General features: G+C 41.0%; 1 protein-coding gene across 4 annotated transcripts in view; it reads left to right on the top strand.

Annotated features, from left to right (window-relative positions):
* Large1 (LARGE xylosyl- and glucuronyltransferase 1) overlaps positions 1 to 16,470 on the top strand; it is a 441,552-nt gene that overhangs the window by 382,229 nt on the left and 42,853 nt on the right. For all 4 annotated transcript variants that reach the window (XM_021170066.2, XM_029480702.1, XM_029480703.1 and 1 more), the window contains 2 exons: positions 7,040 to 7,152; positions 9,525 to 9,650. In XM_021170066.2, coding sequence (XP_021025725.1) covers positions 7,040 to 7,152; positions 9,525 to 9,650 — 239 coding nt within the window. The remainder of the gene's footprint in view (positions 1 to 7,039; positions 7,153 to 9,524; positions 9,651 to 16,470) is intronic.

Raw genomic sequence — 16,470 nt, 5'->3', positions numbered from 1 at the left:
AGTGACCGTAGGTGTGTGGGTTCATTTCTGGGTCTTCAATTCTATTCCATTGGTCTATTTGTCTGTCACTATACCAGTACCATGCAGTTTTTATCAAAATTGCTCTGTAGTAGAGCTTTAGGTCCGGCATGGTGATTCCACCAGAGGTTCTTTTATCCTTGAGAAGAGTTTTTGCTATTGTCTTTTTGGGTGGTAAGACATGCCATTCCTACTGCAGCTAATAACCTGTCCAGCAATTCCTTTGTACTAACTTTACATTAAGTAGAGTGTGTTGTCGTAGCCACTGATGGGTTAACGTTGTCCACCTGTCTTAACATAGGGTAAATATGAAAGTTCATCTTCATTATCAACTTGACAGTATATGGAGTCACCTTAAAGAAAAAAATGCCAGGCAGTGGAGGCACGTGCCTTTAATCCCAGTACTTGGGAGTCAAAGGCAAGCAGATCTCTGAGTTCGAATCCAGCCTGGTCTACAAAGTGAGTTCCAGATCAGCCAGGGCTATACAGAGAAACCCTGTCTCAAAAAAAAAAAAAANACACACACACACACACACACACACACACACACACACACACACACACCTCTGAGTGTAAGGATGCTTCCAGAAGGGTGGATTGAGGTGAGAAGATTAATTGTACCTATAGGCAGCACATGTCAAAGGGCTGGGGATACAGACTGAATAAGAAGGAAAAAGCAAACTGAGCATGAACATCATCTTCTCCCTCCCTCCCTCCTTCCCTCTCTCTCTGTTCTCCAAGTTTCAGGAAGGAAAAAAAGACCTTAGCAAAAAGTTTGTCATGGAACCTTTTAATTTTTATAATTGAAAAGTGAGTCCAGGTTAAACTCAGCAGGAAACTTAAATTGAGTCGTTTTTTAATAAACTTACCTTCATTATTGTGTCAGGCTTATAATGAAACACCCAGTGCTTCAAGGCAAAGGGAGAAAAGCCATGATTTGATTGCAAGGGCTACTTGCATAAACATTTCAAGGAAGAGAGCACACATGCTCTCAGAGTTTCCCTCCAGCATCTGTTTAGTGCCCCAGGCACTTTCATTGGTCTGACCAGCAAAGCCACAAGAACCACCAAAGGACTAAGGAACAACTCATTTTCAGGTGTAATAGTGATCTGAGGAATTATAGATGGAAGAAACAACAACTATCAAATTCCTGGTAAACACCTTTGCAACTCACTGTACATATGTTATGTCAAGTATTTTTTGTTTATCACCCTGTCTTCTCAACTTGTTTAACTGTGTTCCCCAACCTGACATTCTACACTGACCTAAAGAAAATGATTTTTCCAAAGCCTACTTTGAACTTGTCTTCTCTGTTGGAGTTATGCAACTACTTGGGAATCTCTATTTCTTCTGAATCAAGGAAGCATGTGGACTTAATTAACCAAGCCAGTCCTAGGATGATTCTTTCATTTAGCTTAATCATGAAACTAGACTACAGAAAGAAACTGAGAAGGGAGAGAGGGGAGACCTTCCTCTTAACAAAGGTTTTCTTCATGCAGACCTATGATATTATTTGGCCTGGTATAATGGTTGGTTTTGGTTATCAATGTGAGTACTGGGCATTAGTGGGGCATGCCTTTGGATGTGGGTATGGAGGCGTTTCTGGGGAAAATTAGCTGAGAAGGGGACCAGAATAGGGCAGCATCATCCAGTGGGCTGGAGTTACAATCTGAATAAGAAGTGGGGAAGGTGAATGCCAGCTGGACATCAGCATTCTCATTTTTCTGCTTCCTTATCTTCTGTGATATGAGCAAGTAGCCTCATACCCCTATTGCTATGGAACCAAAAACTTTCCCCACCATTAGGAACCAACCATTGTGGAGCATTGGGCTATACACAGACAGTCTGGTTTCCAGTCGAGCTGAGGTTTGAACCCCAGGACCCGGTTGTGATAATTCACCTACATGGGACAGAAGGAGTTCTCTCATGTCTCCTGGAACTCTGGCTCCTGTGAAAGTTACTGCCCCCCACAGCTCCCACAGGAGAAGCATGGCTTTTAGTCAAGTAGGTAATGTCCCAAGCTTCTGACCTTCAGGCTAAACTCCTCCCCAGTTACCTAGCAACAAAAAAGATAGCAGCATACTTTAAGAGGGGCTGTTTGGCCCCTCCTTGCTCTCTCACTCTCATTCAGTGTTCCTCTGTTGAAAATCTTTTATTTTTCAAATAACCCCACTAAAAATGGGGTACAGAGCTAAACAAAGAATTCTCAACTAAGGAATACAGAAGGGCTGAGAAGCACTTGAATAAATGTTCAACATCCTTAATCATCAGGGAAATGCAAATCAAAACAACCCTGAGATTCCACCTCATACCAGTCAGAATGGCTAAGATCAAAAATTCAGGTAACAGCAGATGCTGGCAAGGATGTGGAAAAAGACGAAAACTCCTCCACTGCTGGTGAGAGTGCAAGCTGGTACAATCACTCTGGAAATCAGTCTGGCGGTTCCTCAGAAAATTGGACATAGTACTACCGGAAAATCCAGCAATACCTCTCCTGGGCATATATCCAGAAGCTGTTCCAATTGGTAAAAAAGACACATGCTCCACTATGTTCATAGCAGCCTTATTTTAATAGCCAAAGCTGGAAAGAATCCAGATGTCCCTCTACAGAGGAATGGATACAGAAAATGTGGTACATTTACACAATGGAATACTACTCAGCTATTAAAAACAATGAATTTATGAAATTCTTGGGCAAATGGATGTATCTAGAGGATATCATCCTGAGTGAGGTAACCCAATCACAAAAGAACTCACTTGATATGCACCTACTGATAAGTGGATATTAGCCCAGAAACTTAGAATACCCAAGATACAATTTGCAAAACACAAGAAAATCAAGAAGAAGGAATACCAATGTGTGGATACTTCATTCCTCCTTAGAATAGGGAACAAAATACCCATAGAAGGAATTATAGAGACAAAGTTTGGAGCTAAGATGAAAGGATGGACCATCCAGAGACTACCCCACCCGGGGATCCATCTCATAATCAGCCACCAAACACAGACACTATTGCATATGCCAGTAAGGTTTTGCTGGAAGGACCCTGATATAGCTGTCTCATGTGAGGCTCTGCCAGTGCCTGGCAAATACAGAAGTGGATGCTCACAGTCATCTATAGGATGGAACACAAGGCCCTCAATGGAGGAGCTAGAGAAAGTACCCAAGTAGCTGAAGGGGTCTGCAGCCCTATTGGTGGAACAACAATATGAACTGACCAGTACCTCCAGAGCTCGTGTCTCTAGCTGCATATGTAGCAGAAGATGGCCTAGTCGGCCATCATTGGGAAGAGAGGCCCCTTGGTACTGAAAACTTTATATGCCCCAGAACAGGGGAGATACCAGGCCCAAGAAGTGGGAGTGGGTGGGTAGGGGAGCAGGGTGGGGGGATAGTATAGGGAACTTTCAGGATAGCATTTGAAATGTAAATGAAGAAAATATCTAATAAAAAAATTTTTAAAAAGAAAATGTTTTATTTAGATCTGTACCCCATTTAGATCTGTACCCCATTTTTAATAGGGTTATTTGGTTCTCTGGAACTCAACTTCTTGAGTTCTTTATATATATATTGGGTATTAGCCTCCTATCGGATTTAGGTTGGTAAAGATCTTTTCCCAATCTGTTGGTTGATGTTTTGTCTTATTGACAGTGTCCTTTGCCTTACAGAAGCTTTGCAATTTTATGAGGTCCCATTTGTAGATTCTTGATCTTACAGCACAAGCCATTGGTGTTCTGTTCAGGAATTTTTCCCCTGTGCCCATATCTTCGAGGCTCTTCCCCACTTTCTCCTCTATTAGATTCAGTGTCTCTGGTTTTATGTGGAGTTCCTTGATCCACTTAGACTTGAGCCTTATACAACGAGATAAGAATGGATGAATTTTCATTCTTCTACTTGCTAACCGCCAGTTGAGCCAATACCATTTGTTGAAAATGCTATCATTTTCCCACTAGATGGTTTTAGCTCCTTTGTCAAAGATCAAGTGACCATAGGTGTGTGAGTTCATTTCTGGGTCTTCAATTCTATTCCATTGATCTACCTGTCTGTCACTATACCAGTACCATGCAGTTTTTATCACAATTGCTCTGTAGTACAGCTTGAGGTCAGGCATGGTGATTCCACAGAGGTTCTTTTATTGTTGAGAATAGTTTTTGCTATCCTAGGTATTTTATTTCTCCAGATGAATTTGCAAATTGCCCTTTCTATCCCATTGAAGATTTGAGTTGAAATTTTGATAAGGATTGCATTGAATCTGTAGATTGCTTTCGGCAAAATAGCCATTTTGACTATATTAGTCTAACCCCAAGAATTCCACCAAAGAACTCCTAAACTCGATAAACAACTTCACTGAAGTAGCTGGATATAAAATTAATTCAAACATCATTGGCCTTTCTCTACACAAAGGATAAACAGGCTGAGAAAGAAATCAAGAAACAACACCCTTCACAATAGTCACAAATAATATAAAATACCTTGATGTGACTCTAACTAAGGAACTGAAAGATCTGTATGATAATAACTTCAAGTCTTTGAAGAAAGAAATCGAAGAGGATCTCAGAAGATGGAAAGATCTCCCATGCTCATGGAATGGCAGTTAATAGTTTCTTATAAACATGAAGGCCTTGGCATTTGTGCTAAAGGCTAAACATGAGCACTTCACTCCTATTGATTGACACAGCCTATTGACTGTTGTTGAGTCATTGAAGGATGTGCTGAAGTCAAGGACACTAAGGAAAGGGTGTGTGGCTAGTGAGTAACTATCAAATAATAGATGAAGATGTAATCAGAAGGGGCTGGAATGATGGATCAGAGGTTAAGAGCACTTGTTGCTCTTGGATAGGACTTCATTTTCATTCCCAGCTCCCAGACAGCGGCTCAGGACCTTCTGTAATTCAAACTCCAGGGGATCAGGCACCCTCTTCTGTTCTCTGTGGGTACCAAATGCACATGCACATACATGGAGGCAAACATTGAAACATATTTTTAAAAAAACTTTTATTGGTTCTTTGTGAATTTTACATTGTGCACCCCAACCCCACTCGCCTTTTTATCTGATACCTGCCCTCAGCTCTTACAACCTACCTACCCAAAGGGGAAAAAAATCTCACTGTGGTTGTTGTAGTGTCTCAGTAGTATGTATTATGGTATACCCTTTTGTCCACACTTCTTTGCTTGCAAATGTTCATTTAGTGAGTCATTCATCTGGTATGAGGCCTCTAGCTTCTGCTACATTATCAATACTGGAACCTCACTGGGACTCCTCTTGGATATCTTGTCCATACTCTGTGTCATGGAGATCCTGCAGCTTTGGATTTGTAGGACCATACCCTTCACATGCTCTATTAATTCTTCAATGAGGTAGATAACTCAAAGCCCTGATTCTGGTCCTGGAAGGTATTTGAGCTGTCCAGCCTACCAGCTCTCCCACACCCACGCCACTATGGTGAGCTCTCCAGCACTGCCCTGCCTAGCAGCACATCCAGTGCTGCAGCTGCAAATGGGAGAGTCAGCCCTCCAACTCTAATGCCCTCAGGGCAGACTGACCTGTGCCTACACCATCAGGGCCAGATCTACTGTACCGCCCAGGTGAGGTGCAGGGCCAATCTACTGTTCTCATGACTTCAGGGCCAGCTCCCCAGTTCACCACAGGTGACTAGAGGTAAAGGTAGAGGAGAGCTTCTCTTCCTTGTCCATGTCAGTGCAAAGCAGACAAGTGGCAGGGCCAGTCCTCCCATACTCACACCTTCAGGGCCAGCTCAGCTGCAACTCCCACAACCAGGGCCAGCTCTACTGTGTGCTACCTGGGAGAGATGAGAGACCCACTCTCCTGGGTATCACTGAGGTGAGGGACAGGGACAGCAATCCCACAATACCCAGATGAGGGATGGAACCAGTTTTACATAGCCTTCAGACATCAACATGGCCCCATGCAGCAGCCCAAGGCAGGGGCATCTGCCTGTCCTTTGATGGTAACATACCCACCCTGCTGCAGGGCCATGGACTCATGGCCCTCAGTGGCAGTACAGCCCAAGACCCCACCCACCATGACCTTAGGTGGCTTCACCAGCTACTTATATCAGTCTGTTCTTCACTACTCTCCAGTCCCCAGTTCCACCTCTCTTCATTGTGTACATATCCTTCTGCTTCTCTTTCTCTTCCATGTCTTCACCACTTACTTGATCATCAAGGCCCTTGGGTATCTGGAGTTGTCTCAGGAGTACTGTGCCCCACCTAGGCAGTGTGGCTTCAAGCAGGGTTCGTCTCAAGCAGGTCTACCTGCCTAGGACTGTGCTTTGCTGGACTGGTAGTCGACTCAAGCTTCTTTTCCACTCAGACCCATGACACCAGACTAGTGGTTGTCTCCGGTTTGTCTTGGGCTCTCTTTCCACCTGGGCCATGTGACCTGAACTAGGGTTATCTGAGGGCGATCTGACTGCCCAGGCCTTGGCACCAGGTTAGTATTCACCTCAGGCTACCTCCTCACTTGGGCCACATGGCACCAGTCAGGGGCTCATTTTTTTTTTTAAGTAACTAAAACTAAAATATATTATCAGAGTAAAATTGTAGAAAAGCTGTTTTATTTTTTGCCAAGCCCAATGTGACCATGGTGTGAACAGAGTGGTGGGGTTCCTGCCCCTAAGACAGCACCACTGGTGTGAACCTCCACAAGTATAGATGGCTGCTGTTGGCATAAGGCTGTGTGTGTGTGTGCGTGTGCGTGTCTGTGTCTGTGTATGTGCAATAATGTTCATACTTTCAAATTCAAGGTATGTCCTCCCTGTAAACATTAATGCTCCATGATAATTAGGTCAGTATCTGACAGAGCCTGGTGTTGAGCCCAAGATTCTTCATCTCCAAACTCTGCACCCTGAATGGTGAAGGCTCACTGCCTGAGATTTGGGAGGGAAAACTCATCACTGAAGGTAGTTAGATCTTATCTCAGTACAGCAAGCTGTCCCCAAGTGGCTAGTGTTTCTAGTTCCATTTCCCTGTTCTTGTTCTTCTGTCCTATACGTTTCCCAGGAGTCATACTACTGCTTCTAGACAAGCTTCGGAAGATGAAATGGGAGCAGATGTGGAGACTGACAGCAGAGAGGGAACTCATGGGCATGTTGTCTACATCTTTGGCTGACCAGGTGAGTGACCAGTGACAAGGACTCTTAGATCTGAGTGCTCTCCAATTAATACAAGCTGTGTTAGGACAGTAAACACTGAGAAAAGGGTTTTTATTACAGTTTAGTTTAGCTCCTTGCTTTTTCTGAAACAAGTTCTCAGTATATACACCAGACTGCCTTGAAGTAGCTAGCAATTAACTTGCCTCAGTTTCCCAGATTCTGAGATTTAAGGTAGGTGCCACCATGCCTGGATTAAGAGGTTCATTTTGGGTCACAGTTTAGTAGGCTTTAACCCATAGTTGGTTGACCACATTGTTCTTTGTCTAATAGCAAAACACTACAGAGCACATGGAGGGTCATGTCTGTTCACCCCATGATAACAACACCAAAGAAGATACTGCAGCTCCACAATTCCCCTCACATGTATTCTCCCAGTGACTTTAAAACTTTCCACTAAATTCTACCTATCAAAAGTTTAAATATCTCTAGTGGGGAAGCCAGGGAACACTTGTGATCAGTAGTTTAGCATATGGACCTTTGGAAGAATATTCCAGACCCCAATTACAGCAGATCCGGTGCTATTTTTAAAAGAATCCTGTTAGTAATTGGACAGGTCTCAATTCATTGGATCACTCATGTACTCAACCAAGACAGTCACTGAGCATTGTATACTATGACATGTAGAAAGACAGCAGAGGTAAACAAAGAACCTAATTATTTTCTTTATTTACTTTTTCTATATGGATATTTGCCTGCATGTATGTTTCTGAATCTTATGTGTGTGTGATGCCTATGGAGGCCAGAAGAGGGGATCTGAAACAGAAGTTTATGCTTCTGAGCCTCCGTATGGGTGCTGGGAATCAAACTCAGCTTCTCTGGAAGAACAGTCAATGTTCAAGAACACTAAGCCAGGTCTCCAGCAATAGGACCCAGGTTCTTTACCTCAGAAAGTTTTTTGTTTATGGAATATGACTCGCAAGTGGATGACAGTCTGCTATGTTAAAAGCCATCAGTACCATCTCTACCACCAGTGTAGAATATACCTGTTCCCTAAGGTCCCAAAATACCACGGTATATTTCCCCAAATATTTCATATATATCTGAAAAGCAGCATATAATGTATAAATCATTACTGTGGTCCTTATCCTGGTCACCCTGAACTCAAGGGAATTGCACTAAAGCAAGAAAGACCAACTTTAACCAGACAGTCTGAAAAGGCCTTTGAACTCCAACAAATTGTTAACTAATATTCATTAAATCATATTTCTCATTTTGATTGGGAAAGGCATGGGACCTATTTGACCTCAGAACTCAGGATCACTCCCTGTTGACCATGTTGAGGTGTGATGTAGATGCTTTTTCTGGACTTTACTTATTTCTTTCTTTCCTATTCATACTGAGATCATGCCACATTTTTGTTCATGATTCATTTGTCAAATTTCAACAAAGTTTTCAGATACAGAGGAAACAGGAAAGTCTTAAGGATTACATCACTTTTTTCCCATCATTATTATTCAGTATTTCCCAAGTAACCAAAACTGATCTCCCTTCCTAAACAATGAGATACAACATAAGGAATAAGTGAAGAAGATAATAACTCAGGTGCTAAGACCTGAGGGGATAGTTGTGTGCTATCTTCATATTTCAAGTCAGGTAACAATGACCTGAGTGTATTCCCTGTTGCTGGGAACTGTATGTCTGTGTCCAGTGAGGATAGTTTGTTCTACCATCTTATGCCATGAAGGCCTGTAATTCACCTCCCTGTACCACCTGTCAAATAGTTGCCTAATAAGTGAGGCTTCATGTTGGGTTTGGAAAGGGAGCTCAAACCCTTCTTTATACACATACACACACACACACACACACACACACACACACACACAAGTGTAGGAGGGATCTTCCTGGACAAGAGGAGTTTGAAATATGAAGCTGTACTCTGGATGCTGTGGCCTGTAGAAATCCAAGGAACATCCATCACTAGGCTAACCAAAAGCCCCAAGAAAGAGCTGCTGGGAGTCAGTATATGTAATTTGTCTCAACTCTCTAGATGATGTGAGTCACTTGTCAGCCCATTGGTTCCCTTCCAGAAGTCTCAGGATAGCCTAGGGCTCCAAGCTAGGATGGGGAAAGGGGAGAAAAAGAGACTTCATTCATTTTATGATAGTCAGCATGGGAAAGTCATTCCCTATCTGCTCTGTGTGAACTCCCTGGATGATGACCACCTAAGACTCATAAGTCACCTAGTCACCTAGGTTGGCCTGTGACATTCCCCTGTTCCTTTCCAAATGCCACCCCTTAGTTTCTGTAGAAAACGGGCAGGATACTCAAAACATGTCTTCCTCTAAACTGAACTAGCTATTAGCTTCACTGTATCTTTGGCTTTTATTCCACAGGATATTTTCAATGCTGTTATCAAACAAAACCCCTTTCTGGTGTATCAGCTTCCCTGCTTCTGGAATGTGCAGCTGTCAGACCACACCCGCTCTGAGCAGTGCTACAGAGATGTGTCTGATTTAAAGGTGGGTGAAGAAGTGTCATGGCAGGGTGTTGGTCCCATCTTCAACATAGTACTGGTTGGGCATAGGGAAGCTGGGTGTGGTAATTGGCAGGAAACAGTTGTCCTTGAGCCTGTGGAAAGTGTGGTGGAAGATGTAAGGTCCCAGGAGAACAGAAAGAACATGACTTTTATCTCTATTGGCTATTTTTTTTTCATACTCTTCTTTGACTTTCTGGAAATCACAAAGCTGCCAGAGTAAAGAACCAGCTTGTGTGGATTTTCCTGTTTCCATCTGATGCCAGTTCAAATTCATGTCAAATTCCCAAATCCATTGATTTAATTCAAGCAAAAATATTTGTGGAGAAGCCCACTCCATGCCAGGCACTACCGAAGTGATGTGAATAACTTCTTACTTTCAAGTCACACTGTAGAAGAGCAGAGAAACCTGGATGGGAATGGGTATAAATAAACACTGCAGAAGCCGTGACAGGTGTAGGAGGGTCAGAGTGAAGAAAGCAAGCACATGTCTCACTTTTTCTTGTAGATGGGACAGTGGCAGAAAAGCTTTCATTGTGACCTTCTGAGTATGAACTATTGAAGAAGGCCTCACTTTAAGAAAACTACATGGCAGGGTATATGAGCTAGCTGTACATAATGTGATGTAACATTCTTCTGATCATGCTTGAAATGAGCAACTACATATATAGTCAATGAGTCTCTATATTGGATGGGAGCTCATTCATTTTCCCTGACCAAGTACAATGATTGGCCTCAGTGCAGGATGAGGTCTAGGACATTTCAGATGTTCTCCAGTCCCTTGTATGATGTCATCAAGTAAAACTGATATATTCTTAGAACAAGGCACATTTGGAAAGAGAAGTCCTAGTGCTTCTATGCAGGAAACCATGTCTTGGTACTGTTTATGACCCTCCACCCAACATAGCCAAAAGAAAAAAGTATCTCAAACCTTGCCTTTCTCCATCACTTTTTATCTTATTTCTTAAGGTAGAATACAAATTGAACATGTAGCTTGCTGATTGGCTGGACAGAATGACCAATGAATTTTCAGAGATCTCTACTACTCATGTTTTTGTTTGTTTGCTTCACATACATACATATATCCACACATGCATATCTCACACACACACACACAATAACCAAGTAACTTGAATTTGTTAAGGTCAGGCCCTCAATAATATCTACTTGCCTGTAATCTTAAATCTAAATGAAGAATTCTGGGTAATTTTAGCAATGAAATCGTTTTCCAGATTCAAGAGTAAATTATATGAAGCATATATTCTTTAAAAAAGATAGACCTCACTAATGAAAACTGAAAGTTCCCCGAAACGGGAGAGACCCTCACTCAAGCTCCAGGATCATGCAACGCCCAAGAACTCACAAGAGACCCATCTTGATGCAAACAGCAAGAGGTTTAATCGGGAAAGGCCAATGCACTGGGGACGACTCCCACACAGGGGTAGAGGAGTCGACCCTGAGCTCAAAGGGTAAGGGGTTTATAAAGGCAGAAACCACAAACACCTGGCATGGGGCTATAGCATTTGGCAAGCATAACGGGTTCAAGAAATGGTTGAAGTATTCTGTACAAACATTTCCTAAAACAGTGGAGCAAGTTAAACTTCTACTTTGTGGTTAGTACATCCTGGAACAATGGGGCGAATTAAACTTTTACTCCCTGCCATTAGTGAGGTCTATTTTGAACACAAGTCTAGTGGCTTACATAATTTTTCACTCTTCTCTCTCAGGATCTTTCAAAAACATGAAAGATTGACAGCAACATTAAGCAAAAATAATATCAAAAAAGTACTCAATGAAAGCTATATTAATTGTACTGATATCAGATAGGACATTAGTAGGAGAGAGATGGGTCCAAATAAAAATCAAACTTACCAGTTAGGTATAAGCATCTCAAATCTGGATATACCTTGTGCTATGTCATATATATTTCAAAGTATATAAAAGTATAAAGTAAGTATACCTACAGTTGCACATATATTTTAATTTTTATTTCTATCTATGTATAATCAAGCATTATAACTTCAGAGAAAGAAAAGCATAAACCTCTTATCATAGTGGAATGTTTTACCATCCTTTTCAAATATGAAAAGATGTCAAGAGATAATAAAAATATAGAACACTTGAGTAACCGCTAACATACTTGATTTATAGGGTAAATAAAGAAGCTTATGTGGGCAGTTAGAATATACATCCTTATCAAGATATCAGCTTCATATTCAACATTAACTATAAGGTAACCATGTACCAGACCATAGAGAAATGCTCAGAACAGTTTAAAGAATCAAATTATACCATAATGCAGCAAGCACAGTTATCTCAATTTGAAGCCTATTACAATATGATGAAAATCATCTAATTGATTCAAATTGAGAATACACTTCAACATTCCTTGTGGTTCTAAATGGTAATTGTAATTGAAACTGAGAGCTACTTACAGACTAAATGAAATTGAAAGCAATCTATGTCCAAAAATATGAGAGTAAATAAGCATGTGGAAAAATGCATAAGCTTCAGTGTTTGTATTAAAATAAAGAAAGGCTTCAAATTAATATGCCATACTTACTGCCTGGGATGATACACAGTGAATATGAGGATAAATTTAAAGAAAATAAAAGGACATAAAGAACAGCAGAAATTTATTAGCAAATTGTGCAATAAAGTCCGAAGATCTTGGTTTTGAAAGCACCAAAGCACAAAAGTCAGACTACTCCTCAGACAAAAAGAAGGAAACTTAACAAGCAGTGGATAGCCAGCATGAACTCGCTTATTGATTCAGAAGGTTTTAGCAAGTTATTTGTTCTGAGACCTAAGTATACAGCAAAGAGTAAATTTATCATTCTCTCACTCATGGAACTTTTAATGTGGTGATGGTGGGTATGTGAAGGGGTCTGTAGCCCTATAGGAGGAACAACAATATGAACTAACAAGTACCCCTAGAGCTCCTTGGGACTAAACCACCAATCAAAGAAAACACATGGTGAAACTCGTGTCTCTAGCTGCATATGTAGCAGAGGATGGCCTAGGTAGTCATCAGTGGGAGGAGAGGCCCTTGGTCTTGCAAAGGTTCTGTGCCCCAGTATAGGGGAATGCCAGGGCCAGAAAGTGGGAGTGGGTGGGTTGGGGAGCAGGGGGAGGGGTGAGGGTTTAGGGGATTTTCAGAGAGGAAACTAGGAAAGGGGATAACATTTGAAATGTAAATGAAGAAAATATGTAATAAAAAATAAATAAAAATATGTACACATGTGGTGTGTGTGTGTGTGTGTGTGTGTACAATTATGTCCATATGTGTTTAGGCACATGTACATACACATGCATGCAGAGGCCAGAGGTTTTCATTTAGTATCTTCTTTGATTGTTCTTTATCTTATATATTGAGACTGGATTTCTCACTTGAACCAATAGCTTACCAATATGTCTAGTCAACGTGATATGAGGATTCTTTTCTCTTGTCTCCTAAGCTCTGGGATTAAACACTCACCTGACAACTATATGTATGCTAGGGATCCAACTCCAGGTCCTATACTTACACTGCAAGCGCTTACAGCCCACTAAGCTTTCCTAAAAGGACACAGAATCCCCAAGTAGAAATAAACTCTAGCAGTTGTAGTTATAAATTTTAAATAAACTTTCCCAACAATTAGGAAAATTCGGATCACTTTTTAACTAATTCTGAAAAGTCAAGTTATCCGTGATCACCAAAATAGAGTTCTATGACATAAAAATTACAAGCTAGTTTCATTTGTGAACATAGATGTAAAAACTTAGGCAAATTACTAGCTAACAAAATCTTCTCATGTAGGAAATAGATAATATATCATGTCTAGGTTAGGCTTACTACAGAAAGACAAAAAAAATTTAATACCAAAAATTTACAAGTGTCATGAGATTATCTTAATGGAGTCAAGTAGAAGCTCTGTGTACTCCCAAATGCATATGAGAAAGTTATTTAATGAAATCTAAACACTTTTTCTTATTATAAACTCTCATAAAATTGGCAACTAGTAAAAACCATGTGTGAGCATGTGCATGTGTGTTTGGGGGTACCAGTGAAGTCACAGACTGGGTATTTCAGGAATGCTTATGCATCGATGGGCATGTGATAACTGAAAAGGTGCTATTCTGGATCATTACAGAAAGGATGCAGTACACCATAAAAAGAGATACCAGGTTTTCCATATGGAAGAAAAAATTAGCACAGACTCCGTCTCACACATAGATTCATTCCTGGTGGGTGAGGGATAAAAGACCTAAAAGCAAAATGTAAAACAAAGCAAGCAAACAAACAAGAAATGATTTTACTTTGAAACTTGAAAGATGAGAGTTCTAAGACCTCAAAATAGGAGGGAATTCATTTAACAAGATGGGTCATTCATCGTAGGTGAGCTGCCTCAGTTTACTTTCTTTTTCTCTGTGGCCCAAGTGTTTTGATCTTGCTGTTGAAGTGCTAGATTATTTCCTATTTGAACTTCCCTCACAAGGCATCTTCTAGGACCATCACAACCCTTTCCTTTAATGTGCCAGGGAGGCTATAAGGGGCCTTGCAAAGCAAAGGACACTCCTAGACTATTTCCATTTTCTCCCATTCTTTACCTAACTCACACCCAATGGAAAGCAGCCATTTTAGTGACTTATCATTAAGTTATAGGCAAATATTCTGTTTGCTTGTCATGAAAGTCATGGCTCTTCTTCTACAATTTTATACCATTAGTTCAAAGAATTTTTAGTTAGATTTCCAGTTCTGTTAGAAACATGAATGTTCTTGGTAGCCAACATGATCCTCTTCCTGTTAAAGTAGTCCTTACTGCTATTACCTGTTTGCGTTAAAGTTTGTTAACTGTTAGTTACTATTAGAGACAGAGAATGGGACCTGGGATCTACTTACCCTCAATAGGCCTGTTAGATAACAAGCTGATTATTTAATGTTGTCACGTTGGGGAAAGGATCAAAAAAGTGACACGCTCCCATGTCCATCGTTGAGGTCCTCAAGTGAAGTTTAGACATTATACATGACTTATCAGTTCTATTCAAGATGTGGTCTTTCCTATCATCATGGGCTGAGCTCCAGGCTCTCCTCTTGGTAGTATGACAGATTGTCAGAACTATGTGTTTCTTCTTAGGAAAAAGCATAAACCCTCCAGCTGGTACTGGACCCCCAGCCTCTTCTCTCTCCAACATAAAATTCCTGAGGGAATGTATTGGGGACCAATATTTGAAGTCTCATAACCAAAGGGAAGGAAACACGTCTCTTTAGAATATTTTGGTTCCTCCTAGTATTGTTGCAGTATGCTAGAGCAGAAATCCCTTCATGTCCTACTTGAATAAACTTCCTGACATTTTGTATTTTGTCCACCTTGGGACCTTCCTTCATGCTGACATTGTCCTTCAAAAAACTTCAAATAGGAAAAATGTTTCCCTGACAGAAACAGAAGTGTCCAAGTGTTTGGAGACAACAATTCTTTAAATTTTGATGACAGTTTTAGTTCTTACCAGTTCACCTATTTGAATAAATCACTTGCCATTCCCTGGGATCAATTATGTTCTCTGTAAAATAGAGACCATTACTTTTTGGCTTGTTCTCAACCAGGCCCCTTGAGTGCTGAGAGCGATGCATTTTACATTACCTCCATCTTTTTTAGACCTTCACTTTTATCTCTGAAGATTGATGGCTCAGCCTTCCCAGACCTAACTTATAAGAAGAAAAAGGGAGCCCAAAGGAACACCTTCTCCCCCTCCCCACATTTCTTTGCCAAGAACACAAACTGAGGAGACAAAGAACCTGGGAGAATCTTCTGGACTTTGTGTCAGTCCTCATGTCATCTGGGACAATTACAACATGAGTTGCTCACCAAAGATGGCCCAGTGGGTAGAAACATTTGCTGTGTAAGCCTAAAGACCTGCATTCAGTCCACATTTCCCACCTGGGAGAAAGACTGACTTCTATTGGTTTTCCTCTGACATCTTCATTTGTGCTGGGCTGTGAGCATCCCTATGCATATACACATTTGTTATAAACACACTCATCCATATACAAGGCAATGATAAATAATCATTTTATAAAAGAGAAGAGAAGGGGCTCATTCCATCAGAAATGTGGTCCTCACCCCTATTCTTTTCTCAGCTTCTGTTCTCTCCTAGTCAGCCCCAAACTGTCCTTTCTGTCTTTCTTTCATATGCTATACAAAGTATCATCCCTGCCTTGTCTGTGTCCATAAAGCTAACAATTATAGACCTATACAAGAAAGAATGGAAATACAAATATGAATAAAGATTAGTGAAGTTGAGCAGGGCCTTCCGTGCAGTATGTGCTGTCCTTTAGGGTAAACAGAAAGTGCTTTCTTTTCTTTGTTTGTTTTTTGGTTTTTTTTTTTTGTTTTGTTTTGTTTTGTTTTGTTTTTTGGTTTGGTTTGGTTTGGTTTGGTTTTTCCAAGACAGGGTTTCTCTGTATAGCCCTGGCTGTCCTGGAACTCACTTTATAGACCAGGCTGACCTCGAACTCAGAAATACGCCTGCTTCTACCTTCCAACTGCTGGGATTAAAGGTGTGCACCACCACTGCCGGGCTAGAAAGTGCTTTTCTTTTTTTTTTTCTTTTTTTTTGAATTAATTTTTTTTATTAGGTATTTTCCTCATTTACATTTCCAATGCTATCCAAAAAGTCCCCAATACACTCCCCCCTACACTCCCCTACCCACCCACTCCCACATTTTGACCCTGGCATTCCCCTGTACTGGGGCATATAAAGTTTGCAAGTCCAATGGGCCTCTCTTTCCAGTGATGGCCGACTAGGCCATCTTTTGATACATATGC

This window comes from Mus caroli, chromosome 8, assembly GCF_900094665.2.
Source record: "Mus caroli chromosome 8, CAROLI_EIJ_v1.1, whole genome shotgun sequence".
NCBI classification, from domain to species: Eukaryota; Metazoa; Chordata; class Mammalia; order Rodentia; family Muridae; genus Mus; species Mus caroli.
Note: the sequence above shows the minus strand (reverse complement) of the source record. Positions and strands in the feature narration are given on the sequence as shown.